The sequence below is a fragment of the Bufo bufo genome, chromosome 1, assembly GCF_905171765.1.
Source record: "Bufo bufo chromosome 1, aBufBuf1.1, whole genome shotgun sequence".
NCBI lineage: Eukaryota > Metazoa > Chordata > Amphibia > Anura > Bufonidae > Bufo > Bufo bufo.
The window spans coordinates 102,168,424-102,195,170 of record NC_053389.1 but is presented as its reverse complement, the minus strand read 5'-3'; the positions used below and the strand labels follow the sequence as shown (position 1 = coordinate 102,195,170).

At 48.1% G+C, this 26,747-nt stretch overlaps 1 protein-coding gene across 4 annotated transcripts; it reads left to right on the top strand.

The window, feature by feature from the left end:
- Positions 1-625: 625 nt before the first annotated feature.
- Positions 626-26,539, top strand: RER1 (retention in endoplasmic reticulum sorting receptor 1). 4 transcript variants are annotated; one of them, XM_040427436.1, is made up of 7 exons: positions 626-723; positions 15,342-15,429; positions 17,403-17,507; positions 20,303-20,402; positions 21,905-21,983; positions 22,782-22,917; positions 26,378-26,539. In XM_040427436.1, the coding sequence occupies exons 2-7, from the start codon at positions 15,349-15,351 to the stop codon at positions 26,465-26,467; spliced, it is 591 nt and encodes a 196-aa protein (XP_040283370.1). In that variant the 5' UTR covers positions 626-723; positions 15,342-15,348; the 3' UTR covers positions 26,468-26,539. The 4 variants fall into 4 exon arrangements, with proteins under 4 accessions (XP_040283370.1, XP_040283378.1, XP_040283387.1 ...); XM_040427444.1 differs by lacking the exon at positions 626-723 and adding an exon at positions 930-1,049; XM_040427453.1 differs by lacking the exon at positions 626-723 and adding an exon at positions 1,174-1,407.
- The last annotated feature ends 208 nt before the right edge of the window (positions 26,540-26,747 follow it).

Genomic DNA, 26,747 nt, shown 5'->3' with positions numbered 1-26,747 from the left:
CCAGTATTATTACTAATGCATCCTTTTACCCTCTCCATTTTAGTACTATCACCGATTCCTCCCTTTACCCTCTCCATTCCAGTATTATTACTAATTCATCCTTTTACCCTCTCCATTTTAGTACTATCACCGATTCCTCCCTTTACTCTGTCCATTCCAGTATTATTACTAATGCATCCTTTTACCCTCTCCATTTTAGTACTATCACCGATTCCTCCCTTTACCCTCTCCTTTCCAGTATTATTACTAATTCATCCTTTTACCCTCTCCATTTTAGTACTATCACCGATTCCTCCCTTTACCCTCTCCATTCCAGTATTATTACTAATGCATCCTTTTACCCTCTCCATTTTAGTACTATCACCGATTCCTCCCTTTACCCTCTCCATTCCAGTATTATTACTAATGCATCCTTTTACCGTCTCCATTTTAGTACTATCACCGATTCCTCCCTTTGCCCTCTCCTTTCCAGTATTATTACTAATTCATCCTTTTACCCTCTCCATTTTAGTACTATCACCGATTCCTCCCTCAACTCTTTCCATTCTAGGCTTTTAAACCCACTACGATCACACAGGACATGAGTCTGAGGAGCCCAGAGCAGTCTAACATTGTAAGACTAATGAGCTCGACGCTCGGCTGCTCCTGTCTGCAGGGGGGTTGGGCTTGTGACGTGTAGCTTCAGGAGCTCTCAGCAGTTCCGAGTTGGACAAGAGAAGACAGGTGAGAACGGCCGAGGCGTCGCCTGACAATGAGGCCGGAGAAGCCGCCTCCATAGTCCCCGCACACAGCGCTGCGCCGCCATCTATCCTCTTATATAGAGCGCGACCCCTTCATTTCCCGGGTAACCAACCCTCGCCCTGCCTCGTCGGCATATACCGTACGACAAGCGGAAGTGAGTTGGTTGGCACAGAGGCATGCTGGGAAACGTAGTCAAGCGGGCTCTCTGCATACGCTGTGACTGTGTGCTGAAAGACTACATTTCCCAGATATCACTGCGCTTCTAGGGAAAAGCTCTCAGATCACCCTATTCTGTGTGCATTTTCTGGGTAAGGCTGCGGTTATGTCGCGTTAATGTCGGGGGGATGTAAGTCCTGCGGGTTTGGGTGCAGTTCTGAAAGTGGGGTGTAGCTAGAGGGGGTCCAGCCGGGCACATGTAGGGTGTCAGTGCGTCTGATTGACGTATAGGACTGCAGCCTAGCCTCCATTGGCCATGGTACTAGCCCCTGGTGACTTGAAGGGGGACATTGGATTTTGTAATGCCTTTTGACCTTCAGGCTTTTGGATTTGGTGACCCTTTCTGCTGGGTCATCTTCCTAAAGCTGGCTGTGGGTCACCGGGTGCCATGGTGATGACCGCACAAACCTGCGTGTCATTGTGAATCCACTGTCTGCCAGGTGACCACAGGTAGGTAGTAGCGGTTTACTTACCAATTACCACACAATGTATGATTGCTGGGGGGGGGGTCTGGCCGCTGGGACCCTCAGTGTTTCTGAGAACGGGGGTCCACAGTGTTGAACGGAGCCGTGATGTGTGACCACTGCGCCATTCAATTGTTTGGGACTGCTGGTGATAGCTCAGCAATGTACTCGGCAGTCCCATACAAGTGGAAGGAGCGGTCGTCACTAAGCATACCCCTGTATTCATAATCGGTGGAGGTCCCACTGGTCAGACCCTCAGTGATCATTTATCCCCTATTGTGTGGATAGGTGTTAAGTGATGTGAATGGGAAAATGGTTTTTATACCTTTTCTCTTGGTATAGGTCATCAATGTCAGATCAGTGGGGGTCCGGGGCCTGGAACCCCCACCGATCAGCTGTCAAGAGAATAGGTCCCAGCACAGCCTGTACACAATGGAGGGCGCTGTCTGCTCCCAGAACCACCCGTGGTTATGGTCCCGGCTCCACTCTGGTATTTATCACCTAAACTGACTGTAGGTCATCAGTGTCATTTAAAGGGAACCTGTCACCATGAACCTGGCGTCTGAGCTGCAGGCAGCTTCTTATAGAGCAGGAGGAGCTGAGCAGATGGATATATAGTTTTATGGGAAAAGATTCCATAAAACTTGTATTTCATTCATTTACAGTCCTGCTCATTCTGAGCTCTGAAGTCCAGGAGGCGGTCCTATCAGTGATTGACAGCTCTCTGTATACACAGCCATAGAGGGAAGGCTGTCAGTCACTGATAGCCCCGCCTCCTGGACTGCAGAGCTCAGAATGAGCAGGACTGTAAATGAATGAAATGTAGATTAGACCACATCTTCAGTCACAGATTCCCTGACCGGCCATTTGCCCCCTTTCTGACATGTGTCACTTTATGTGGTAATAACGCTTTTATCCAAGACCTTCAGAGACTGTTTTCTCGGGACACATTGTACTTCATGTTAATGGAGTCAATATGTTTTACCTTTTATTTATAAAAATAAAATCCAAAAGTTAACAAAAATGTGATAAATTTCACTGTTTTCTAAACTTGAATCTCTAGTGATGCCTCATAAAATATGTATTAGTTAACCTTCACCGTATGTCTACTTTATGTTGGCATCATTTTAGTAATGTAAGTTTATTTTTTTTAGGACGTTTGAAGGTTTGGAATTTTAGAAGCAACTTTTGAATTTTTTAAGAAAATTTCCGGTCTTTGCGGACGCGGTGGTACCAAATATGTCTATTTTATTTTCTTTTTTTACTATTTTTTTTTTTAAACATTTTTTAAATAACCGATTTGGGGGGTATTTTTTAAAAAAATTTCAAACCACTTTAATTCTTTATTTTACACTTTGTGTCCCTCATAAGGTCATACAAGACTTCTGGGGGACATTAAATTTCATATTTTTTTTTAACTATTGATTTCTCCTGTAACTGGGGCTGACATAGTGGCCCCAGTTTGGGTCCATTCACATGTCCATGTAAACATTGCGGAACTAATCAGGACCCATTCATTCTCTCAGGGGCCGGAAGTGTGCTGTCCGCATCCGCATTTCCGGAGCGTGGCCCCGATCTTATAGGGGAAATACACCGCCCAGAGAGGCTGTACAGCCTCAGCGCAGGGCTGATCGAGGTCTATAGAAGACCCGACAGCTCCTGCGATCACATGACCACCGGGTCGGGACAGGAAGCGCATAGCTGAGCGCTGTGTATACACCCAGGAACGGTCCCTTCCTTCTCTCTGGGTTGCCCTGCTGACTCGCTGACAGCGGCACCCCCGCTCTGCAGCTGCCATATCTGAATGGACGTCCATTCAGAGATAAACCGACCGCCCAAGGACGTTTATAGTCAATGGGCGGTTGGTAAGTGGTTAAGGGTGAATCCCAGACAGCGCAGACATTCTGTGGAGTTGCGGTGGGGATTCCACGCTGCAAATCTGCAGCAACTTCTAGTAAAGTACAAGGCGGATGACATTTAGAAAATCCCATCCACTTGTAGGGGAAGAATTCCACATGGAGAAGGAGCGTGCAGATTTTCAAATCCACAGGGTGCTCGCTATGTGATTAAAATGGCCCCTTCAGTGAAGAGGGTCACATCCACAGTGAATCCGTGGCCGAGTCCGCATGTGTTACTTTGCACACTTGTGAAGATACCACTTTATAGCATTACCCTATAGGGCAGGGGTAGGCAACCTCCGGCACTCCGGCTGTTGTGAAACTACAACTCCCAGCATGCATACTTGCTCTTCTCAGAGCTCTCATAGAAATGAGTAGAGCATGCTGGGAATTGTAGTTTGACAACAGCAGGAGTGCAGAAGGTTGCTGACCCCCTGGTATAGAGGTTTTTCACTTTTTTAATGTAAATTTATCCTAGAGCGTAAGGCCCCTTTCACACATCAATGACAAGACTGTCAGTGGCTCATTCGTGAAGAATCCGTGTCTGTTTTCAGTCCTCCGTGTTTCATCCCTATTCCACAGACGTTTTCTGAAAATTGGTTTCCAGAGCGCCTCCTACCAACGGTCCCCGAAAACCACGGACCAAACTTGGATGGCATCAATGTTGTCATGGACCCATAGAACATAACGTGCTTGAGGGATCCGTAATCAGACAGAAATAGTGCATGCACATTAAAGGGGTTCTGCAGTTTTTTAAACTGATTATCTATCCTCTGGATAGATCATCAGCATCTGATCGGCGGGGGTCCGACACACGGGTCCCCCGCCGATCAGCTGTTTGAGAAGGCAGCGGCGCTCCTTGAGCGCCGTGGCCTTTTCGCTGTTTACCGCTGGCCCAGTGACGTCACGACTAGTATCACTGGCCTGGGCGGGGCTAAGCTCCATTCAAGTGAACAGAGCTTAGCTCCGCCCAGGCCATTGATACTAGTCGTGACGTCACTGGGCCAGCGGTAAACAGCGAAAAGGCCGCAGCGCTACTGCCAGCGCCTCTGCCTTCTCAAACAGCTGATCGGCGGGGGTCCCGGGTGTCGGACCCCCGCCAATCAGATGCTGATGATCTATCCAGACGATAGATCATCAGTTTAAAAAAAATGCAGAACCCCTTTAAAGTCAATAGATAAGTGAGCGGCCGGTGGAGACCATGGACAGCACCCATTAACTGACGTGTGAAAGAGGCCTAACTTTCCTTTGTCAGAAATTTTGATCAGTGAGGGTCCGGGTGTGAAATCTCCAATCACTGCGGCGTCCCCTCCCAGCGGGGATGGAGTCTCTCTGGGAGATGTTCATTAATTTCTATGTGTGATTTTTATGGGAGTGCTCTGGGATCTGTTCAAAGATCATTGGGCAGGGAGGGGGAGAAGATGAGCTGTGACACTGCCTGTTGTGAATCTGGATCTGTTTAGAGGCATTATCTTTGAGTGTAATCCTGCCTGTGATGATAATGTGAGGACTGTTGAGAACTGATCTCTACAGAACAAGAAGTGTCAGCCTGTTATGAGACTCTGTTTTAAGAGTCAAAACTGCAGGGTTTTAGGATTTTTTTTAAAATTGTATAATGAAAACTTTGTAAACCATGTTTATTATATACTTTGGGGGTAATTTATTAATCTGAAATATGCCCAAATTAGATGTGTTTCAGGCGCAGATTGTGGCGCAACAGTTAGTTGCACCGCAATCTGCGACTTTTCCCCACTCACTCCATGTCAAAAAAAAAGTGGGTGTAATCGAGAAGGGCCGGCGGGCCGTGTCATTCATCATTTTCTACGGCTGTTTTAGGCGTAGAAAATGGTCTAAATGTAAGACCGCAAGGAAGCCGTGTTAGGCTACTTTCACACTTGCGTTCGGGGTTCCGCTTGTGAGTTCCGTTTGAAGGCTCTCACAAGCGGCCCCGAACGGATCCGTCCAGCCCCAATGCATTCTGAGTGGATGCGGATCCGCTCAGAATGCATCAGTCTGGCACCGTTTGGCCTCCGTTCCGCTCAGCAGGCGGACACCCGAACGCAGCTTGCAGCGTTCGGGTGTCCGTCTGGCCGTGCGGAGCCAAACGGATCCGTCCAGTCTTACAATGCAAGTCAATGGGGACGGATCCGTTTGACGTTGACACAATATGGGGCAATTGCAAACGGATCCGTCCCCAATTGACTTTCAATGTAAAGTCAGGAGTCCCTATTAATATACCATCAGATCAGAGTTTTCTGCAATCCGATGGTATATTTTAACTTGAAGCGTCCCCATTACCATGGGAACGCCTCTGTTAGAATATACCATCGGATTTGAGTTAGATCGTGAAACTCAGATCCTACAGTATATTCTAACACAGAGGCGTTCCCATGGTGATGGGGACGCTTCAAGTTAGAATATGCTAAAAGAACTGTGTACATGACTGCCCCCTGCTCATTGGTGGCCAGTGCGGCCTCCCCCCCCCCTAATTAAAAGCCCCCCCCCCCCCATCATTGGTGGCAGCGGAGAGTTCCGATCGGAGTCCCAGTTTAATCGCTGGGACTCCGATCGGTAACCATGGCAACCAGGACGCTACTGCAGTCCTGGTTGCCATGGTTACTTAGCAATTTTAGAAGCATTATACTTACCTGCGATGTCTGTGACCGGCCGGGCGCTCCTCCTACTGGTAAGTGAAAGGTCTGTGCTATAAGCAATGCGCCGCACAGACCTTTCACTTACCAGTAGGAGGAGCGCCCGGCCGGTCACAGACATCGCAGGTAAGTATAATGCTTCTAAAATTGCTAAGTAACCATGGCAGCCAGGAATGCAGTAGCGTCCTGGTTGCCATGGTTACCGATCGGAGTCCCAGCGATTAAACTGGGACTCCGATCGGAACTCTCCGCTGCCACCAATGATGGGGGGGGAGGCCGCACTGGCCACCAATGAGCAGGGGGCAGTCATGTACACAGTTCTTTTAGTATATTCTAACTTGAAGCGTCCCCATCACCATGGGAACTCCTCTGTGTTAGAATATACTGTCGGATCTGAGTTTTCACGAAAAATCCGATCTGAAAAAAACTGTAAGGCAAACGGATCCGTTCTGAACGGATGCAAGCGTTTGCATTATAGGAGCTGATCCGTCTGTACAGACACCAGACGGATCCGCTCCGAACGCAAGTGTGAAAGTAGCCTTACATTTAGACTGGCGCTGGCCTTTGCCTCTTCATAACTTCGGAGGACCCACCGTTTGCTATGGGGCTTTATTAAGACCGGCGTCTAAAACGCCGGTGTTCATAAATGTGCCCCTTTGTGTTTTACTTGCCATTTTTAAAGGGGTTGTGCAAGACTGGGGGCGGGGGGTTAAGAGGACTCCCCCACCTGTCCAGACCTGTAAAGGGAAGCTTGCTTACCTGCTTCTTGACGCTGGCTCCCCGCTCCTTCTCCTCCAGGCCTGTCGTGCTCCTCTGCTGTGACCGGATCCCTTTGTGCCGATTTATCATTACGCAAGAGGAGCCGGTCGCCGCCATAGCTAGTGATTGGCTGCAGGCACAGCGAGGGAGCCTAGCGGAACACTGCAGGTCTGGAGGAAGGAGCCGGGAGGCAGGGGAGTACGCTCCTGCACAACCCCTTTAAGATCTGATTTCTGTTCTTGAATGAGAACATTCATTGTTTGTATCCAGACCTCATCCTGCTCGCAATGTAGGATAGCATTGTATCTGAGAGCTGCGGCCATGGTAAGGGTAGGTTTCGTTTTCCGTTCTTCGAATTCCAAGAACAGAAAGCAAAAAACGGATCCTTTATTTTGAGCATCCGCTGTGCTCTTTTTGCATCCATTCAGCCGGTTTTAGCAATTTCCATCTGAGATCTGTTATTTTTGACGGGAGGAAAAGTCCTGCCTAGCTTTTGGTGCGTATTCTGCTCCTAAATATGTGAGGAACACATGTATTCCGCATCCCATATGGAATCCGTGCCATAGTTTATATTGCGCTGATTTTTCTGCACGTGGAATTGGGGTCTGCGTCATTGGAAAAAAAGTTGGCTGACATTGTGAATGGGGCTAAATCTGCATGAGGATCCGTGACAGAGGGCGAACCTCCGATTTCTGCTGCAGATTCTTTGACAGTGTCTTCTCATGTCCCTGTGTGGATGGTGACTCCATTACACCGGGCCCCGCTCACAGCAGTCTTCATATGTAAAGTCTATTCATGTAATCCTCAACCAGTGGCTCTGGTATGTTAAGCTAGCGCAATCGTCTGTAGTAGTACTCTCTATTAATGAAGTGGGAGGAGCATGACGGAGTGAGTGACGTTGCGCCGCCGGCCTGCCCGCTGCTTTGATAGCGAGTACTACTACAGACGATTGCGCTAGTTTAACATACCAGAGCCACTGGTTGAGGATTACATGGATAGACTTTACATATGAAGACTGCTGTGAGCGGGGCCCGGTGTAATGGAGTACAGTGACTGCACCGGGCCCCTCCTCCCACCCCGCGTGATAGAGCTCTGATATATCATTGGCCGCGCTGTTCAGCATAGCGGCCGGCGATGTGTCAGTGTCAGCGCACCATTTGCTTTATAAGATGCACTGCCATTCTCCCCCCTAAAGTGCGTGTTATAAAGCGAAAAATATGGTAATTGGTTCCAGGACGACCATTGTATGTTGAAACCATTGTAAGTTGAGTAATTGGTTCCAAAGCCCTAAAATGTCATCCAAGATAAGAGAAAATGAAGATTTAAGAAAAATAAGCAGATAATTAAGACAGATACAACTAGTTCTTACATTTAACAGTCGGGAATAGCTGATAACCAGTAAATAAGGACTCGTTCACACGAACGTGTGCTTCCCGTTGCCGTATTGCGGACTGCATTTGCGGATCCGCAATACACGGGCACCGTTCCGTGTGCATTCCGCATCACGGATGCGGACCCATTCACTTCAATGGGTCCGCAAATCCGGAGATGCGGAACAGAACACTACGGAAGTACTACGGAGTGCTTTCTGGGGTTCTGTTCTGTGCCTCCTTAGAGTATGCTCTATCTTTTTGCGGAATGGAGGGATCGCTGACCCATTCAAGTGAATGGGTCCACGATCCCCATGCGGCTGGGCCATGGTCGGTGCCCATGCATTGCGGAACCGCAATTTGCCATCCACAGCACGGACACGGGCTTCACACGGTCATGTGAACGAGCCCTAATACAGATATTTCACCAGAGAAGTGGCCTTGACTGGTGGATCTGAGTCTGGTTTGAACTTACAATGGGTCAGAAAAGACCATGCTGAAAATATTGTATCCCGAGGCCATTGTATCTTCAGGGACCACTGTACTTTGTTTCCATTTTTTTCATCATTTGCATCCCATTAAGGGTCCATTCACACGTCCGTAGTGTATTGCGGATCCGCAATACACCCGGCCGGCGCCCCCATAGAAATGCCTATTCTTGTCCGGAAGATCGGGGCCGCGCTCCGGAAATGCGGATGCGGACAGCACACTGTGTACTGTCCGCATCTCTTCCGGCCCCATAGAAAATGAATGGGTCCGGACCCATTCTGCGGACCAGTGAATGGACCCTAACATGTCTACTGATCCTGTGATTCCACTAATTCTACAACTTCTCGCTGTTAGTGCTGCAGTTCAATGTTGAGGAGAGGATTTGGTCAGAATACACTTCTGGGGGATTCGGCGGTGAGCAGGTCCGGATCTGTGGGGGTTTTTGGTCCTTGGATGTAAATATGGATTTTCCTCATTCATCCACAAATGGCAGAGATTATGAAGATGGCAAGGAAACTTGAAGGGTTTTTTTGAGCTTCGGGGACTTTAAATGGGTCGTCCGCAGTTTTTTATATTGATGACCTACCCTAAGTATAGGCCATCCGTATCTGATTGGTGGGGGTCTGACTCCCAGCACCCCTGCCAATCAGCTGTTTGAAGAGACCGCTACGCTCGTGCCAGCGCTGCTACAGTGTAATTACAGCTCCGCCATCCCCTTCACTTCTATGGGACTGCTCCTTCCAATTCAAGTGAATACAGCGGAGTTATACACCATAGTTGTAATTACACCTGCTCAACGCAGCGGTTGCGAAGGTGAGCAGGTAAACGATGACGAGAAGGCGGTGGCTCATGCGAGTGCTGCTTCTCGTCAAAAAGCGGGGGTGACGGGAGTCTGATCCCCGCCAATCTGATAATGATGACTTATCCTGAGCATAGGTCATCAATATGAAAAAAGTGGACAACCCCTTTAACAAACTGTTGTACCATCAGCTTTCAAAAGTTGAATATTTTTTTTGATTCTCAGTGCTTTTTTAATTTTTGTTTTGGGCGGGGGGGGGGGGGGGGGGTTGGACAAATCCTTTAAAAGTAAGGTCACACATGGGAAATGATTTTGCAGTGTGGGAGCGGTTAGGGGTGTGTCTGTCAATAAGAACCAGCAATATATGTGACTACAAGGGCTCACACTTACTAACATGAGTGCACCTAGACATTGTCGGAAAATACGCCAGAGTTTGGTGCAAATTTGCTCATATTTAACGCATCTGGCTCGTTGAAGGGGTTTGGCTTATTGCAAAAGGGGTGTGGTCTAACGTGCAACCACAAATTTGGCATAAAGTTTGGTCTCAAAGTAAGACGACCAGTAGTTGGTGCAGAGTTAAGCCTCCTTCACACATCCGTGTCCGTGCACAAATCCGTGAGAAGGTGGTCAGCGATGGAACCGTGTTGTTTTGCTGTCCATGTGCCATCCTTGTTGCACTGACCCTGCACAGCTGAAAAATAATTTTTAAAACATTTCTTCCTAATGATCCGTGAAATACGGATGGCTTCTGTGGCTTTTATGGACCCTTAGACTATAATGGGTGTGATGGATCCATGAGCACGGACAAAATGGAGCATGCTTCTGTGCTAAGAACACTGACCCACGGACCGTGCTGAAACACTGATGTCTGAATACACACATTAAAATGAATGGGGACGTGTGCTGTCCGCGGAGAACGCGTACGGTACATGGAACACTGACGTGTGAATGAGGCTGTATACTGGGTCTTTCCCTGCATCACATCCTGAGCCCCTGTGATAAACCTGGTGCAGTTGGTCACACCCAGAAAGGCTTCTTTTTATTAGGCCTCATGCACACGACCGTTGTTTTATTCCGTGTCCGTTCCGTTTTTCGTGATTTTCTGCAGACCCATTGACTTTCAATGGGTCCGTTGAAAACTTGGCTAATGCACCGTTTGTCATCTGCGTCCATGATCCGTGTTTCCAGTCCGTCAAAAAAATATAGCCTGTCCTATTTTTTTTTTTTCACGGAAAACGGTTCGCGGACCCATTCAAGTCAATGGGACCGTGAAAAAACGCGGAGGCACACAAGATTGTCATCCGCGTCTGTTTTTTTTCCTATCATTTGCATGGCAAACTTGACAGACTTTTTTTTTTTACTTTCCTTCATGTCTGGTGATCCTCCAAAAATAAAGGAAGACACACGGAAACAAAAACGGATCACGGAACAACGGAACCCCATTTTGCGGAACGGAACACAACAACGGTCGTGTGCATGAGGCCATATGCTGATAAGGTTTTCGGTGCACCATGGGCAGGGCCCCTCCGTTTGGTGCACCTGGCTCCCCTTTGTCATTGCTACCGGCTGTGACATCTCGGGGACTGTCAGTAATACAGGAGGCGAGTGCTGGGCAGCATTAATGGAGCGTCCACCCACAGTGCATTTCTCAGGATCAAATTCTCACAAGAGAGGTGTGGTTATGTTTCGGGGCACCTACCTTACATGATGGTGTTCTTGCTCTGAAACCAGTTTTGGAGGTGACAAACTCCCTTTGGGGTATCTGGAGATCTGTCTAATGCCTTAGGCCTCATGCACACAAATGTATTTTCTTTCCTTGTCCGTTTCAATGGGTCCGGAAAAAAAAAAACTGAAGTTACTCCGTGCGAGTTCCGTTTCCGTATGTCCGTATTTCCGTTCCGCAAAAAATAAAATAAAATAGAACATGTCCTATTATTGTCCACATTACGGTCAAGGATAGTACTGTTATATTAGGGGCCAGCTGTTCCGTTCAGCAAAATACGAAATGCACACTGACTTCATCAGTATTTTTTGCGGACCACAAAATGCATACGGTCGTGTGTAGGGCTGCAGTAAGCGATTTCTTAAGTAATCAAGTATTCTATTGATTATTTTTTACGATTAATCGAGTAATCTAATAAGAAAAACCTTCTTAAAAGGGCTTTCCCATCTTAGACAATGGGGGCACATCGCTAGGATATGCCCCAATTGTCTGATAGGTGCGGGTCCCACCGCTGGGACCCACACCTATATCGAGAACGGAGCGGGGAGTGCTGTGACTGGAGGACCCCAGATTTCCTGGTGTCCGTCCACCACCAAGCGCTGATCCCCGCCTCTCCCATAGAAGTGAATGGGAGCGTGCCGTGCATGCGCTGGCTCGGCTATTTTCGGTGGCCTCATAGAAATGAATGGAGGGCGGCTGCGCATGCGTAGTGCGCTCTCCTTCACTTTCAAGGCTCCGTTCTCTATATAGGTGCGGGTCCAAGCAGTAGGACCCGCATCTATAACACAATGGGGGCATATCCTAGCGATATGCCCCCATTGTCTGAGATGAGAAAACCCCTTCAAAATAATGTATTGCTTTATAAAAATGTCCCCCTTTCCCAGTGCCTCCTATGCCATCCACCATGTTCCCCAGTGCCATCAGATCAGCAGCTCCTCCATGCCATGTCCCCATGATGGCACTGCCATCAGCCCCTCCATCCAGATTGCCATGATGTCCCCCTTCCCCAGTGTCTCCATGCCATCCACCATGTCCCCCACTCTCCCAGTGTCATCAGATCAGCAGTGTCTCCATGCCATGTCCCCCAGTGTCCCCATGATGGTACTGCCATCAGCCCCTCCATGCCATCCAGATTGCCATGATGCCCCCCTTCCCCAGTGCCATCAGATCAGCAGCTCCTCCATGCCATGTGCCCCATGCCCCCATCAGCCCTCCATCCAGATTGCCATGATGCCCCCCTTCCCCAGTGCCTCCATGCCATCCACCATTTCCCCCACCCCCCAGATCAGTCCCTCGATGTGCCAAATCACAGGTGCCCCCATTAACCCCTCTCCCCCCGGCAATAACTTTATACATGCCAAATCACAGGTGCCCCCATTTCCCCCAGCCCATGCCAAATCACAGGTGCCACCATCCCCCCCCTGTTGCCTCTGCTAACTTTATACTTACCTTTCAGTGCAGAGTGCGCTGACACATGTAGTCCGCAGGAGACGCGTCTTCATCCCAGCATGCACTGGGGACCTGACGTCACACAAGGCGTCAGCGAGCGCGCTGACTGTGTGAACGCAGGGTCCTGCAGCGCGGTGCTGACGGGAGGCCACGGAGCGGTGAGTGAGAAGCTTCATTTCACTCACGCTCCGTGGTCCTGTGATTTAAACTAATCCTTGATGCAGAAAAACTGCATCGAGGATTTTTTGGCCTCGATTACATCGATGAATGGTTTCAGCCCTAGTCGTGTGCATGAGGCCTTATTCACACATCAGTGCCCGTACATATTGCAGACGCGCTGTTTGCAGGCCGCACGGCTGGGCAGCGGCCGTGTGCATGATCCCTTATATCTTATGTCTGTGGAGGCTCCTAGTTCTTGTGCTTGCCGAGGGCTCCGGCGGTCAGACCCTCACAGCTCTATCCTGCCCTGTGGAGAAGGGGATAAGTGTTGTGGCACAACCCCTTTAAGGAATTGTCTAACAAGGAGTTTGTCAATTGTTTCCAATGACAGCCCGCAGAACTGTGAATACAGCTCTGGAAAATCAGGGTTCATTCACACGTCCGCTACTGTTTTGCAGTCCACAAATTGCGGATCCGCAAAACACGGACAACGGTCATGTACGTTCCGTGTTTTGCGTACCGCATAAAGCCAGCACTATGATAGAAATGCCTTTTCTTGTCTGTGGACAAGAATAGGACATGTTCTAATTTTTTGCGGGGCCGTGGAACGGAAGTGCGGATGATACTGAAATCGTGGACATCCCTGTAAGTTGTACATACTGCTCATCCTGCATTGTAATCCGCCGAGCCCTTCTTCTGGTGTTTCTAGTCGGGCAGGTTCCCTGTGATCACGCCCATGAGGCAGGTATTCTTTTCAGTGGCGATTTGCCAGCGCACTCGTTACATGGGAGTTTTTTTCTGCCACGTTTTATTACTGCTCGGATTCATGAACTTTCGCAACTGTCCATCACGTTAGATGGCAGCCGACATTTTATAGGCAGACACGTCATCAGCATGGGATGAATTTTACTACGTCTCAGCGATTTTTCAGTCCATTATATGTTTAGGGGCGCTCCAATGTGTTAAACGATCACCCGTCCATTTTAGTAGGTGCTATGTAATACCTCATTTCCTCTGTAGGGGTCCTTTTACAGCAGGTGGTTTCACTCTTAAAGGGGTTGTCCGGGTTCAGCGCTGAACCCGGACATACCTCCATTTTCACCCAGGCAGCCCCCCTGGCTTGAGCATCGGAGCAGTTCATGCTCACTGAACACACTGCCGGGCGGAAGCTTCCGCCCGACAGTGTGTTGTTGTAAACAAGAGCCCATGCCCTGCGAGATCTAGCGCAGGGCAAGGGAGTGCATCGGAGTATGAGATGCTCCGATGCCAACATCAGGGGGGCTGCCTGGGTGAAAATAAGGGTATGTCTGGGTTCAGCTCTGAACCCGGACAACCCCTTTAAAGGAATTTTCTGGCTTCAGGAGTGGATCCTTCTGAAATAAAGAAGTGATTGTTACTTACCTGGCAGATGCCACGCTGCTGTTCTGTTTACCTGGCTTCATCTTTGACGTCGACCAGGCAAACAGATCCAGGCTAAGAGGGCCAGAGCAGCACTTCTTTATTGTAGGCGGATCCTGAAAGCCCCTTTAACCTGACCTTATCCATTAAAGGGGCATTCTGAGATCTTTATATCGATCGGTGGGGTTTGGGACCCCCGCAAATGAGCTTTTTGAGAAGGCACCAGTGCACAGAGTAGCGTCGCAGCTCAGCCCCATTTACTTCAATGGGTCTGAGCTACGCCTCGTCAATGTGACACCACGTGGCCTAGGCAAAGCTGCAAGAAGGCCACGTGGCTACTTCAAGTGCCAATGCCCTCTCAAACAGTTGATCTGTGGTGGTCCCAGGTGTGGGACCCCCTCCAATCAGATACTGATGACCTATCCAGAGGATAAGCCATCAGTTAAGATATCTCGGAAAAGCCCTTTAAATGTGTAGGATCTGAGCCCGCCGATTTTGGAGGAACAGGCTGACCGTCTAATGTGTTTGGAGGCCTCGTGGCTCTTCACACAATGGCAGATGTCGTAGGACACAAGGATCAGGCAGGTTGTATTTCAGCTGCCTGGTCCACTTGTTCTCAGGGTGAGGCTTCCTACTGAGAACACATGCTTGGTCTGTCGAGCTGAGCATGCATGTGTATGAGGGCACTGGGAGTGATTGCTATCTTACGTGCAGATGGCATTGACTTACAGAAACAAGGGCTCGGAACGAAGGTCTTCATCACAGGAGCAGAATTGACAGTACAGCTCCGAGACCAGTGCCTGGACCGGCCGGCTGTAGTCTATGCAAAGACATTAATCATTAAATCATCAGGCAGGCCTGGCTCCACTTATTTGCTTCTAGTTAATTGATAACATGTCGTATACCTAGATATCCTCAAATTGCCATCAAAATGGAAGATACCTGTTACCTGCCAGGAAAAACAATTGCAATGGAGATTGACCTGTGGTGCAGAATAGGGTGAAATCCATGGCAAATGTGCATGTAACGCAGTCGGCATCAAATTATGCCCCATGTGTACATACCCTTTTAAAGGGGTTGTCTGAGATTTTCATATTGATGGCCTATCCTCATGATATCTGTGTGTGTGTATATCATCTATATCTATATCTCCAAACGAAGCTCATTCCTTTTGAGCTCACGGACTTGCATTGCATTTACTTCATCTCCATTTTTGTCTGCACAGAAACAGAATGTCAGAAGGAGACAGTATCGGAGAATCAGTACATGGCAAGCCCTCGCTGATATATCGCTTCTTCTCGCGGCTAGGGCAGGTACGTGACATGCTGGACAGTTTTTCACTTTTTTTTTTTTGTGTGTGTGCATGTACTGAAGGTGTCCATTTTAGTAATTTAGGATGGCTTGTTGCTACTGTTAAAGAGCATTTGTCACCATGATCGGCCCTAATAAACCAGGCATACTGCCTGGTAGGGTTGATGCTGCTGAGTGTAACAACCCCTCTGTTGCTGCTATGAAACGTTTTGTTGCTGAGAAATTCATGCTTTTCTTATGTTGATGAGGTGCTTGGAGCGCTGAGGGCTGGCCTAGCTCCTTGGAGCACTGCTTCCTCCCCATCTCTCCCCTGTTCCCACTGATTGACAGGGCCAGGAATCCTCACTGCTCCAATGCCTGTCTGTGAAAGCTTACTCATGCGCAGTTCAGGTCTTGGAGCGGGAACTACAGAGATTGTAGGGCCAGGCATTTGAACAGTGAGCATACCTGGCCCCGTCAATCAGTGGGGGAGAGGAGAAGGTGAAATGGTGCCCTGAGGGGCTAGACCAGGGATGGGCAAACTGCGGCTCTCCAGCTGTTGTAAAACTACAACTCCCAGTATGCCCAGTCTGCCTACAGCAGGGCATGATGGGATTTGTAGTTTTACAACAGCTGGAGAACCGCAGTTTGCCCATCCCTGGGCTAGACCGACCCCCCAGTGCTCAGGGCACCTTACTAGCATAAGACCAGTATGAATTTCCTTATAAAGGACCAGGTGCAGTCCAGTCTGCTAGAGCGAGGACACAGCCGTCTGCTCTGATAGGGCTTATGGAAATGGAGACTCGAGAACCCCTCTGATTGTATGTATAATTACTGAAATAGTGAAGGGCCAAACTGTTGTAATGGGAAAAGGAAGATAAGCAGCTATAAAGCACTTCTTGAGCTGCAGACTGACCCTTGCTTTTCTGGAGATGTTAGGGTTCAGTGGTGCAGTCCTCCTAATCATTAGTTGTCAGGTCCCAAAGCGTTTGATTGCATCGACTGCTAACTATCTAATGTGTACGGCCAGTGAAGCTGGGTCAGCAGAGGCCGCTGCCAGGACCCACGAGATTTGGTGCTGGAAGGGTGTAGCTGCAAGCACAAGGGACGGGTCAGTGGATGGGCCCAAAAGGGTGAGGCAAATAAAGTGGAGATGTGCCTGATGGCCAGCTTGTAGAGATATCAACTTGGCCTTGTATATGCATTAGTGGTATTTTATTTTAAAGGTGTCTGACACCCCAGTGATATGGGTTGACCCCCATTCCCTGCACCCAGAAATGACCCGACATCTCAGGTGCACAAGACCACCTGCAGCGTGGTTATCTCGTCAACGAACACAGTTCTATTGCTTCTTCCCAGGGTCAAGGACCTCCGACAATAGAGCTTCCATTACCTACCTACTTGCATAACGCATTACATTGATTATATCGTCATGCCCCGGATACATGGAAACATCTCGCGTTGCCTTGTGCGCGCTTGTTTTATGTGGGACATATAATACTTTTACAGGATTACGTTTTTGGGGCCTCCACCCTTTCGCTTTAGAACGAGGTGTTTGCTTGGGGGATTTTAATATGGCGGTTCGCACAGTCCTGCCCAAGGATTAATCTCTGTGCCCTGATAATGGAGCGATTCAGGAATGTGACTTCATCATGAGGAACTTTCTCCTCCTAATCCTTTTTTCTGTGCGCAGTGTTTGACCGCCGGCTGTTTGTGCAGATTTCTCATGATTGTGTTTTAGTGGGTGGGAAAGGTTTCTTAAAGGGGACCTGTACGGGGATAGAAAGCTTAGGCGGGATATGGACCCTTCTAGCGTGCCACTGGGCTCAGTTCTGTCACTGGAGAAGAGAAATGCTGTTATACATCCTCTTATGTCCTGTCTGCTTGCTGTCAGTGAATGGAATCACTGCTCACCTCCAGAGATCTACTCGCAGCTCTTTCATTTAAACTTGGTCATATTTATCTGTGTAATAAAACATTTGACTTGTGCTTTCAGGTTTACCAGTCATGGCTAGACAAGTCTACACCTTACACATCAGTGCGATGGTTGATGACCCTTGGCCTAAGTGCACTCTACATGATAAGGGTTTATATACTACAGGTACTTTTCTACTTTTTATTACTTTTAGGGTGTATCCAGTTAGAAAAAAATGTATGATAAAATGTCCTCCCCCCTACTGTCGGCTCTGCATCTCGATGGCTCATGAGCATCATTATAGAGGCCTTTAAAAGGGTTTTCCGAGACTAATACTGATGACCTATCCTCTGGATAGGTCATCAGTATCTGATTGATGGGGGTCCGTCACCCGGGACCCCCGCCGATCAGCTCTGAGAAGGCAGCAGCGCTCGGAGTAGTGCCGCAGCCTTCTCTCAGCTTTTCCTAGGCCAGTGATGACGTGTTCATCAGTGGCCTAGACACAGCTCAGTCCCATAGAATGAATGGGGCGGAGTGCGATACCCTAGCACAGCGGCTATACAGTGGACGGCACTTGGTAGGCTATGAGACGCCGTGGCGCTCACAAAAGCCCCGCTGCCTTCTCAAACAGCTGATCAGTGGAGTTCCTGGGTGTCGGACCCCCACCGATCAGATACTGATGACCTATCCAGAGGATAGGTAATTGGTATTAAAGTCGTGGAAAACCCTTTTAAAGGGAGTCTGTCACCAGATTTTGACCTTATAGACCGCTTACATAGCGCTCTAGCATAGCAGTCTGATTCTAATGGTACCTTTTGATGTTTTCTTGTGAAGTTCCCCCTAGCCAAAAACGGACTTTTATTCATATGTAAATTAGGGCTCGCAAAGTGCCCAGGGGCGGCGTTCACCTCGTTGGTGCCCAGGCTGTTCTGCCTCTTTTCGTCATATCCCCGCCCCGCTCTTCCTTTGCGTCCTCCTTCTCTGCAGCGAGATCCCGCGCCTGCACTATCCATTGCTTGGCCGGGGCATGCGCACTGCGATGCCCATTGTGGGCACGGCATCGCAGTAGCTACTGCGCATGCGCCGGCCAACGGCATGAAACAGCGACGAGGAGGCAGACCAGAGACACCCACAATGGGTATCGCAGTGCGCATGCCCCGGCCAAGCAATGGATAGCGCAGGCGCCGGATCTAGCTGCAGAGAAGGACGTAAAGAAAGAGCAAGGCGGGCAGAGGAAGAGGCTGGGGCGGGGATATGACGAAAAGAGGCAGAACAGCCTGGGCACCAACGAGGTGAACGCCGCCCCGGGCACTTTGCGAGCCCTAATTTACATATGCATAAAAGTCCGTTTTTGCCTTGGGGGAACTTCACAAGAAAACATCAAAGGTACCATTAGAATCAGACTGCTATGCTAGAGCGCTATGTAAGCGGTCTATAAGGTCACAATCTGGTGACAGACTCCCTTTAAGAATTATTCCCATTAACAATATTTATCACTTATCCACAAGGTAGGAGATAAGTTTATGACTTCTGGGACCACAACTGGTCACGAGAGAGGTGGGAATGGAGTGGTAATTGGTGACTGACAACCACATAGATTGCCAGTAATATAGACAGAAAATTGTCTGTATCGGGGTACGTCCACACATGACTGCAGGTACAGCGAATGTGTTTGCAGTTCCACAGCAGAAAAACATGCCAAAAACGGCATGCATTACATGTGGTTTTGCTGCAGAAATGGCAAGGGATTTCAACCTCCCCATGGCAAAGGGTGACCTCCGCAGTGGAGATCCGCAGCGTGTCAGAATTGACTTGCTGCAGATTTCACATCCATATTGCAGGCCAATTTGCACCACAGGTTTGCTACGCAACATGTGGATGAGATTTTAGATCCACATTGCTTGTACTGTCGACGTTGTGGATCTGCCACATGGAAATCTGCAACATTTAGGTCTACTGTGGACATAGGCATATAGAAGTGAAAGGAGTGGTGGTCATCACCATTTTATTACACACAGGACTTAAAGGGGTTGTCTTATCTTAGACATCGGTGACATATCACTAGTATACGCCACCAATGTCCGATAGGGGTAGGCGCAAGAGATGGGACCCGCACCTATCTCCAGAACAAGACCCCGTAGTCAGCAGAGAGCAGCCACTCATGCCTGGCCACCCTCCATTTATTTCTGTGGGACTGCTGATATCTTGCAGTCCAATAGCAGTGAATGGAGCTAAGGCTGTGATTGTGCGGTGCGCTCTTCATTCGTTTCTCAGGAACTTTGTAAAACAGCTGAGCGTGATGCGCTGCTATTTTTGAAACTCCCATAGCAATGACTGGAGAGCACGCCGTGCATGCGTGGTGCACTCTCCTTCACTTTCAGGGGCCCGTTGTGGAGATTGGTGCGGGTCTCAGAGGTGGGATATTCTTTGATGGCATATCCTAGTAATACGCTGTCAAAGTCTGAGTTGACAAAACCCCTTTAAGGAACCCCGTTCATGTGATCGATGGGCATAGGTGATGAATGTTGTAGACGGGAGCTACACCTTCAGCATGGGATTATGCAGCTGGGGTGTAGCTTTCTACCGATGTCCCTTATTGTGCATATGAAGCTGAGGAGAGTACACTGACTTCACTGTGCATGCGCCTGGGATCACGGCCAGTATTCTGACTTTTTCTAGGTAATCTCATAGCTGCAGAGTTTCATGGGGTATTGTTAGAAAGCTAAACCCTAGCTGCATTGAAGGTGACTGGCCGTCTACTCATTCTTCTTCCCTCCTGTGCCATCTGTGACCCTTCTTTCAAGAACCATGCACTAATGCTGGCAGATGTGGGGAGAGAAGTGTGCCATGGGGTCTTAGTGGGTGAGGGAGGCCAAAAACGAAATAATATTTTCTTATGTAATCTTGATGCGGGTAGGGGATAAATGACCACCTTATAAAATCCAGCTTTCTCTTATCCGTTGCTTTTCCTTTCTTTACAGGGTTGGTATATAGTAACGTATGCCTTGGGTATCTACCATCTAAATCTCTTCATAGCATTCTTATCGCCGAAGGTAGATCCGTCCTTGCTGGAAGATTCAGGTACAGTCTGACCCCGACTCTTTCTTTAGAAATATTATTCACTGCCGATGATTCTGCAGTATCTGCTGCCGTCGAATAGCAGTTTGGCATCAAATTTAGATTTAAATGGGCAAAAAGCGTCAAATCTGCAGCTCATAAAAGTGCAGCTTTTAAAAAGAGCTGCTGCGATCATTCACGTACATGTATGTAAATGTGTCAAAGGAAGAGGTGGTGGTCTTAGCAGACATACTGTGGACTTCATTCAGTTATCCCATTGAGGGGGTAGTAAGGCCCTTTTCCCAATCATTGCCCCACGTAAACGATCATTTGTCGGCTGATCAGATATTTTAAGCCAGCTGGTTGGCAGCACGTCTCCCAGGAGATGGAGGTGCTGACATAAAGTATAGGCGATAAAGGATTGTTAGTACAGTATTCGGGTTTAGCGAGTGCTGACTGACTTGTTATATCATTGATGGGCGCTCATTATGGCCCACATCTGTCCGTCTAAAAGGACCCTTACAGTCAGTCCCTTCCAAGGTTGAAATGGCTGCTTTCAATCAACAAAAGAGAATATTTAGCTGCACAGTAAAAGAATATATGAAAATAAGGTAGTTTAGAAGTATAGTGCCCCTTTAATGTTGGTCATTCCTAGTGAACTCCGCATACACATGCATGCTTTGTTAGCTGGTGGCTTATCTACCTCAAGAACTAAGGATTGGGCATGTTGGAATCCAGTATGCCCGATCCTTTCTTTCCCTGACATATGCTGAATGAGTGTTTGAGCAACCTCAGTCTAATGTGTATGGGCACCTTAAAGGGCTTATCCGGGCCCCTCATACATGAGCGTCACCCACGATGCTAGGGAGGCTCGTCCCCGCCGCAGCCTGCTATTGGCTGCCTCTGTCGACAATTTTTTTTCATCCGAGCGATGGGAGAGATGCAGCGGCAGCCGTGCAGGGATCCAGAGCGACGCAGGGGCCCGGGCATTTGGGGGGGGGGGGGGGGGGACGACGACATTATAGGGGATAACCCAAAAGGGTTGTGCAAGACTGGGAGGGTTTTTGGACCCGTAAAGGTAAGCTTACTTACCTGCTGGCTCCCAGCTCCTTCTCCAGTCCTATGATGCTCCTCTTCAACATCCGTTTTGACAACTCCTGCAGCCAATCGCTGGCCGTGCCGGTGACTGGATCCCCTTTGCGTCATGTGACCCTTTGTAATGACGTATGGGAAGGCGGTCACTGCCACAGCCAGTTATTGGCTGCGGCAATGTCAAACTGAAAGTTTACAGCGGAGCATTGCATGCTGGAGGAGAAGGAGCGGGGAGCCAGCGCCAGGAAGCAGGTAAGTAAGCTTCCCTTTACAGGTCTGGACAAGTGGGGGGGACTTTTGCCAACTTCTCAATTGTTGCACAACCCCTTTAAGAGAGTTGAGTAACCCATTGCGCTGTAGCTTTGCTATATTGTCCATTATGGTTTGTCTGCTGTTTTTTATACATTAATATCTCTTTGACTCTTCTTTTGTAGATGAGGGGCCTTCGTTACCCACAAAACAGAATGAAGAGTTTCGTCCGTTTATCCGGAGGCTGCCAGAGTTTAAATTTTGGTGAGTGTATGAGGATGTCTCTGTTCATGCAGCTCGTCAGCAGATAGAAGTCTTTGAAACGTCCTCTACTGTCACATTGTTAACTTCAAGTTATCCTCTATCCACAGAACAGGGAATACCTAATAGATTGTTAGGGTCTTACCGCTGGGAACCCCACCAATCATGAGAATGGGGGCCCTGTGGAACTAACGGCCATGTGCACTGTCTCTTCATCTCTATGGGACTGCTGGAGGTAGCAGAGTAAAGCACTGAGACATGAATGAAGCAGGAGTGCACATGTTTAACCTGCCTCTGTGTTCATTGGAAGGGTGGGGGACTTGCGGAGTATGGGCCCCCCCCCCCCCCCCCATCCTGGTTATTGATGGGGGGGGGGGGGGTGTCCTGTGAATAGGGGATAACTTGAAATTATCGGAATACCCCTTAAGAATTCTATTCTACTGCATAGGTTCCCAGTTCCATAACCTATTAACATTTAAAGGGGACCTCCATGTAGAGCGTTTGACCTATCAACAGGATGCCCAATAGTTGTGGGTCCTATCTCAGAACCACCCTCTGCTATCAGGAGTCTGTGGCCTTTGTTCATTAACCTCGGGATAGGTCATCAGTATAAAAAAGCGGACAACGCCTTTAATTCCAAGCAGCCGCCAGTGCTACTTTACCATAGAAATAAATGGAGAGGTGGCTGCACTGTAAATCTCTGAGTGCGAAAATCTGGAACCACCGTTATAATGCAGGTGAAAAGAAAGGATATCTATGAAGTAATAGGTCAATAAACCTGCTTTCCTTTGTTCCTTCAAGGCATTCGGCCACTAAAGGGGTCGTTGTGGCGATGGTGTGCACTTTCTTCGAAGCATTCAATGTCCCCGTATTCTGGCCAATCCTGGTCATGTATTTCATCATGCTTTTCTGCATAACCATGAAGAGACAAATAAAGGTATGTTTTGGTGCATTATAATATTGGTTGCACAGTAAGTGCAAGGCGTGACGTGAACGCATAGCACCCGCACTGAATCCGGACCTGTTTATTTCAGTGGGTCTGTGTACATGAGCGTTTTTTTTCACCCATCAGTTCTGCTTTGCGTTAAAATCGCAGCATGTTCTATATTCTGGGTTTTTCACGCAGCCCTGGCCCAATAGAAGTGAATGGGGCTTCAGTGAAAAACGCATTGCATCCGCAAGCAAGTGCGGATGCGATGCGTTTTTGACTGATGGTTGCTAGGAGATGTTGTTTGTAAACCTTCAGTTTTTTATCACGCGTGTGAAAAACGCATCAAAACGCATTGCACCCGCGCGGAAAAAACTGAATGCAATCGCAGACAAAACGGACTGAACTTGCTTGCAAAATGGTGCGAGTTTCCCTGAACGTATCCTGAGCCAATCCATCACGCTCGAGTGAAAGAGACCTAAAGACTGCATTATAAGCATTTACCCAGAGGGAAGGTACACACCCGGCCCCCAAATTTATGGTCATGCCGTTCTGAGAGATGAGTTTAGTTGGAGGCACCAAGGTATTGACATTTTCTACCACTATTTATTGGAAGAAGAAAGTGCTTGATTCTTCTGATCATCTAAGGTGTCAATAAGTTTTAAGGCCTCATGCACGCGACCATATTTTGGGTCTATGTCCAGTCTGTATATATTGCGGATTGCACACAGACCCATTCATTTCCAAGCAGCCACATAAAGTGTGGACCGCACACGGATGTCATCTGTACACTTTCTGCATCCGTGTGACTATGCCTGTCCTGCAAAAAAAAAATAGAACGCCTGTTTTTCTGACAGGAATAGGCATTTTTACAAATGGGGCGGGATGTACAGAACAGGAAAATGCAGAAATCGCACATCTGGTATCTGTGAATCACAAAACACATAAGGTTGTGTGCATGAGGCCTCTAATGAAACCTGATTATGGAACTTAAAACATTTTTGCTATTTGTTTTAATTAAACATTTCAACTATTTCTCTTCTGTAGCCTGCATGTATTACAATCTATTGAAAGCTGCTCCATTAGGACTCATGCCCACGAACGTAAGCGCTCAGTGCCCATTTTGCAGACCGTAAACAGCCGACCCGCAATATATGGACACTGGCCGTGTGCATTCTGTTGTGCGGATGCGGACCCATTGACTTGAATGGATCCACAACCCACAACATACGACTGAAGATAGGACTTAGCTTCCATGGGCTTCCCATCCGTGCCTCCGCAACGCAAAATAATAGAACATGTTCTGTCTTTGGCCGTATGTTGCGGATCGCGGACCCATTCGAGTCAATAGATCCCCATCCACAAATGTTGTGCACACGGCCACTGCCCATACATTACGGGCCGCCATTTGCGGTCCGCAGCACGGGCACACGAGTGCTTGAGCTCGTGGGTATGAGCCCTTACTCAGTCTGGCTTTAGTAATGCCATTCTCTATAGGACTGCCGGAGATAGCTAATTGATGTTGGCCATCTCCAGCAGTCCCATATAGATGAATGAAGTGGCAATGTGCATGTTTGACTGCTGCGCCATTCATATAGGGAGAGAAAGGACCCATTTTAGAGGGTCACAGCATTTGCATTTAAATCTTGAACCCCTTTTGACTGAGCTCTGGCACATGGGATAGTGAACCGGGTTCTGCAGCCTGCATATATTACAGTACTCTGCAAGCTGCTTAATTCCTCTCCATCTCGATCTCTAGAGCTGACTCCCTGCTGGGTCAGTCTTCACTCCCTCTCCTCTTCTGGACGCTCATCTAAACTGAAACCTGATTTGAGTTTGATATGACCAGGTTTGAGCTGAGGTGAGCGTTCAGGAGATGGAGGGGTTGGAGACTATCAGGACTGAGACTGGACGGAACCGAGCAGCTTGTAGTGTATTGTAATATAGGCAAACTGTGAAATTAAAACGGCTGATCGGCCGGGGTCCCGGGTGGCAGCATCTCCAATCCAACAAGTGGTGCAAGAGACAGTACAAAGGGTCCAAAAACAGCAACGTTTCGGCTACGTAGTGGTGGTCATTAAGGGGTTTTACAGAGGACACGTCTGCTCTCTGACACATGAAGTAAATATGTGGGAGCATGTTTTCTTAGAACGCTGCATTGTACCTTTCCTCTGTTATTCCTCCTGAAATAGTTAGAAAAATTTGAGTGTTGCCGTGCAAAGGGGCGTGTCCCACACCCTGACACTCGTCATCCAATCAGTGCAGACGGTGTCACAGCCTGTAGTGTCACACCCTTCTGACAAGGGGAATGGTGACAACCAGTGGACAATTTGTTCATATATCTCGAGGAGGAATAACCGATTAACAATGCAGAGTTGTAAGAAAAGATGCTACAGGATTGTTACTTCATGGAGAATACAATTATTTACTGAAACAGACATGTCGGGACTCCCTGGCAGGTTTTCATGGCCATTTTTCTACCATTTTGCATCAATTTTCAGATCTCCGCTCCTCTGACAGGATCACACAACATTAGGCCTCATGCACACGGCCGTTTTGGTCCGCATCCGAGATGCAGTTTTGGCGGCTCGGATGCGGACCCATTCACTTCAATTGGGGGGCAAAAGATGCGGACAGCACTCCGTGTGCTGTCCGCCTCCGTTGCTCCGTTCTGTGGTCCGCAAAAAAAATATAACCTGTCCTATTCTTGTCCAAGCTTTGCGGACAAGAATAGGCAGTTACAGTATATTAAAGGCTGTCCGTGCCGGAACGCACACTGACACCATCCGTGTCTTTCAGATCCGCAATTTGCAGACCGCAAAACACACATCGGTCGTGTGCATGTAGCCTTATACTGATTTATAATGCTGTGTAACCCTTGGAGTCCTGGAATCTATTGAATTACACAGTCATAATGCTGTCAGTGTAAGGGCTCATGCACGCGACCGTATGTATTCTGCTGTCCGAAACGCACGGATCCGCAAAAAATACGGATGACATCCATGTGCATTCCGTATTTTGCGGAAAGGAACAGCTGGCCCCTAATAGAACAGTACTATCCTTGTCCCTGTGGACAATAATAGGATATGTTCTGTTTTTTTTGCGGAACAGAAATACGGACATGCGGAAATGGAATGCACACAGAGTAACTTCCGTTTTTTTTTTGCGAACCCATTGAAATGAATGGTTCCGCATAGGGTCCACAAAAAAAAACGGGACGGACACGTTAAGAAAATACCTTTGTGTGCATGAGCCCTAATACAGTAGATTCCAGGACCCTCAAGGTTACACAGCATTAATAATGAGTATAATGCTGTGCGATCCTGTCAGAGGAGCAGCGGTCTGAATGGGACACGCTGCGGTTTCCTTGCATTTGACATGTGTCTGGCCTTTCTTAAGATTTGTGTTTTTGTTTTTTTAATACTGTTTGTAGTGTCTGAAGGCTAATTTCTGAATTTTTCTCTCGCAGCACATGGTGAAGTACAGATACATCCCATTCACACACGGCAAGCGGAAATACAAAGGAAAGGAGGAAACCGGCAAGCCATTTTCCAGTTAGAAGAAACTGTCGCCTTCTTTATGACTTTCTTATGTAAAAATTAAATCAACAAAAAAAAGGAAAAAAAAAACAGTTTTGAGCCATTGTAACAATGCCTTTTTATCCATATAAGCATAGGTGATTTTAAAGGATCCTAACAGAGATGGTAGCCCGCCCGTTCTTTCCCACTGAGGATGTTCTACCTTTCCACTACATCACAGCGCTGTCCAGTGCGCTTGCGCCATTCAGTTGTGCAGCTAAAGTGGATCAGATTGTGCTATACACTCGAAAATAAAGAAAC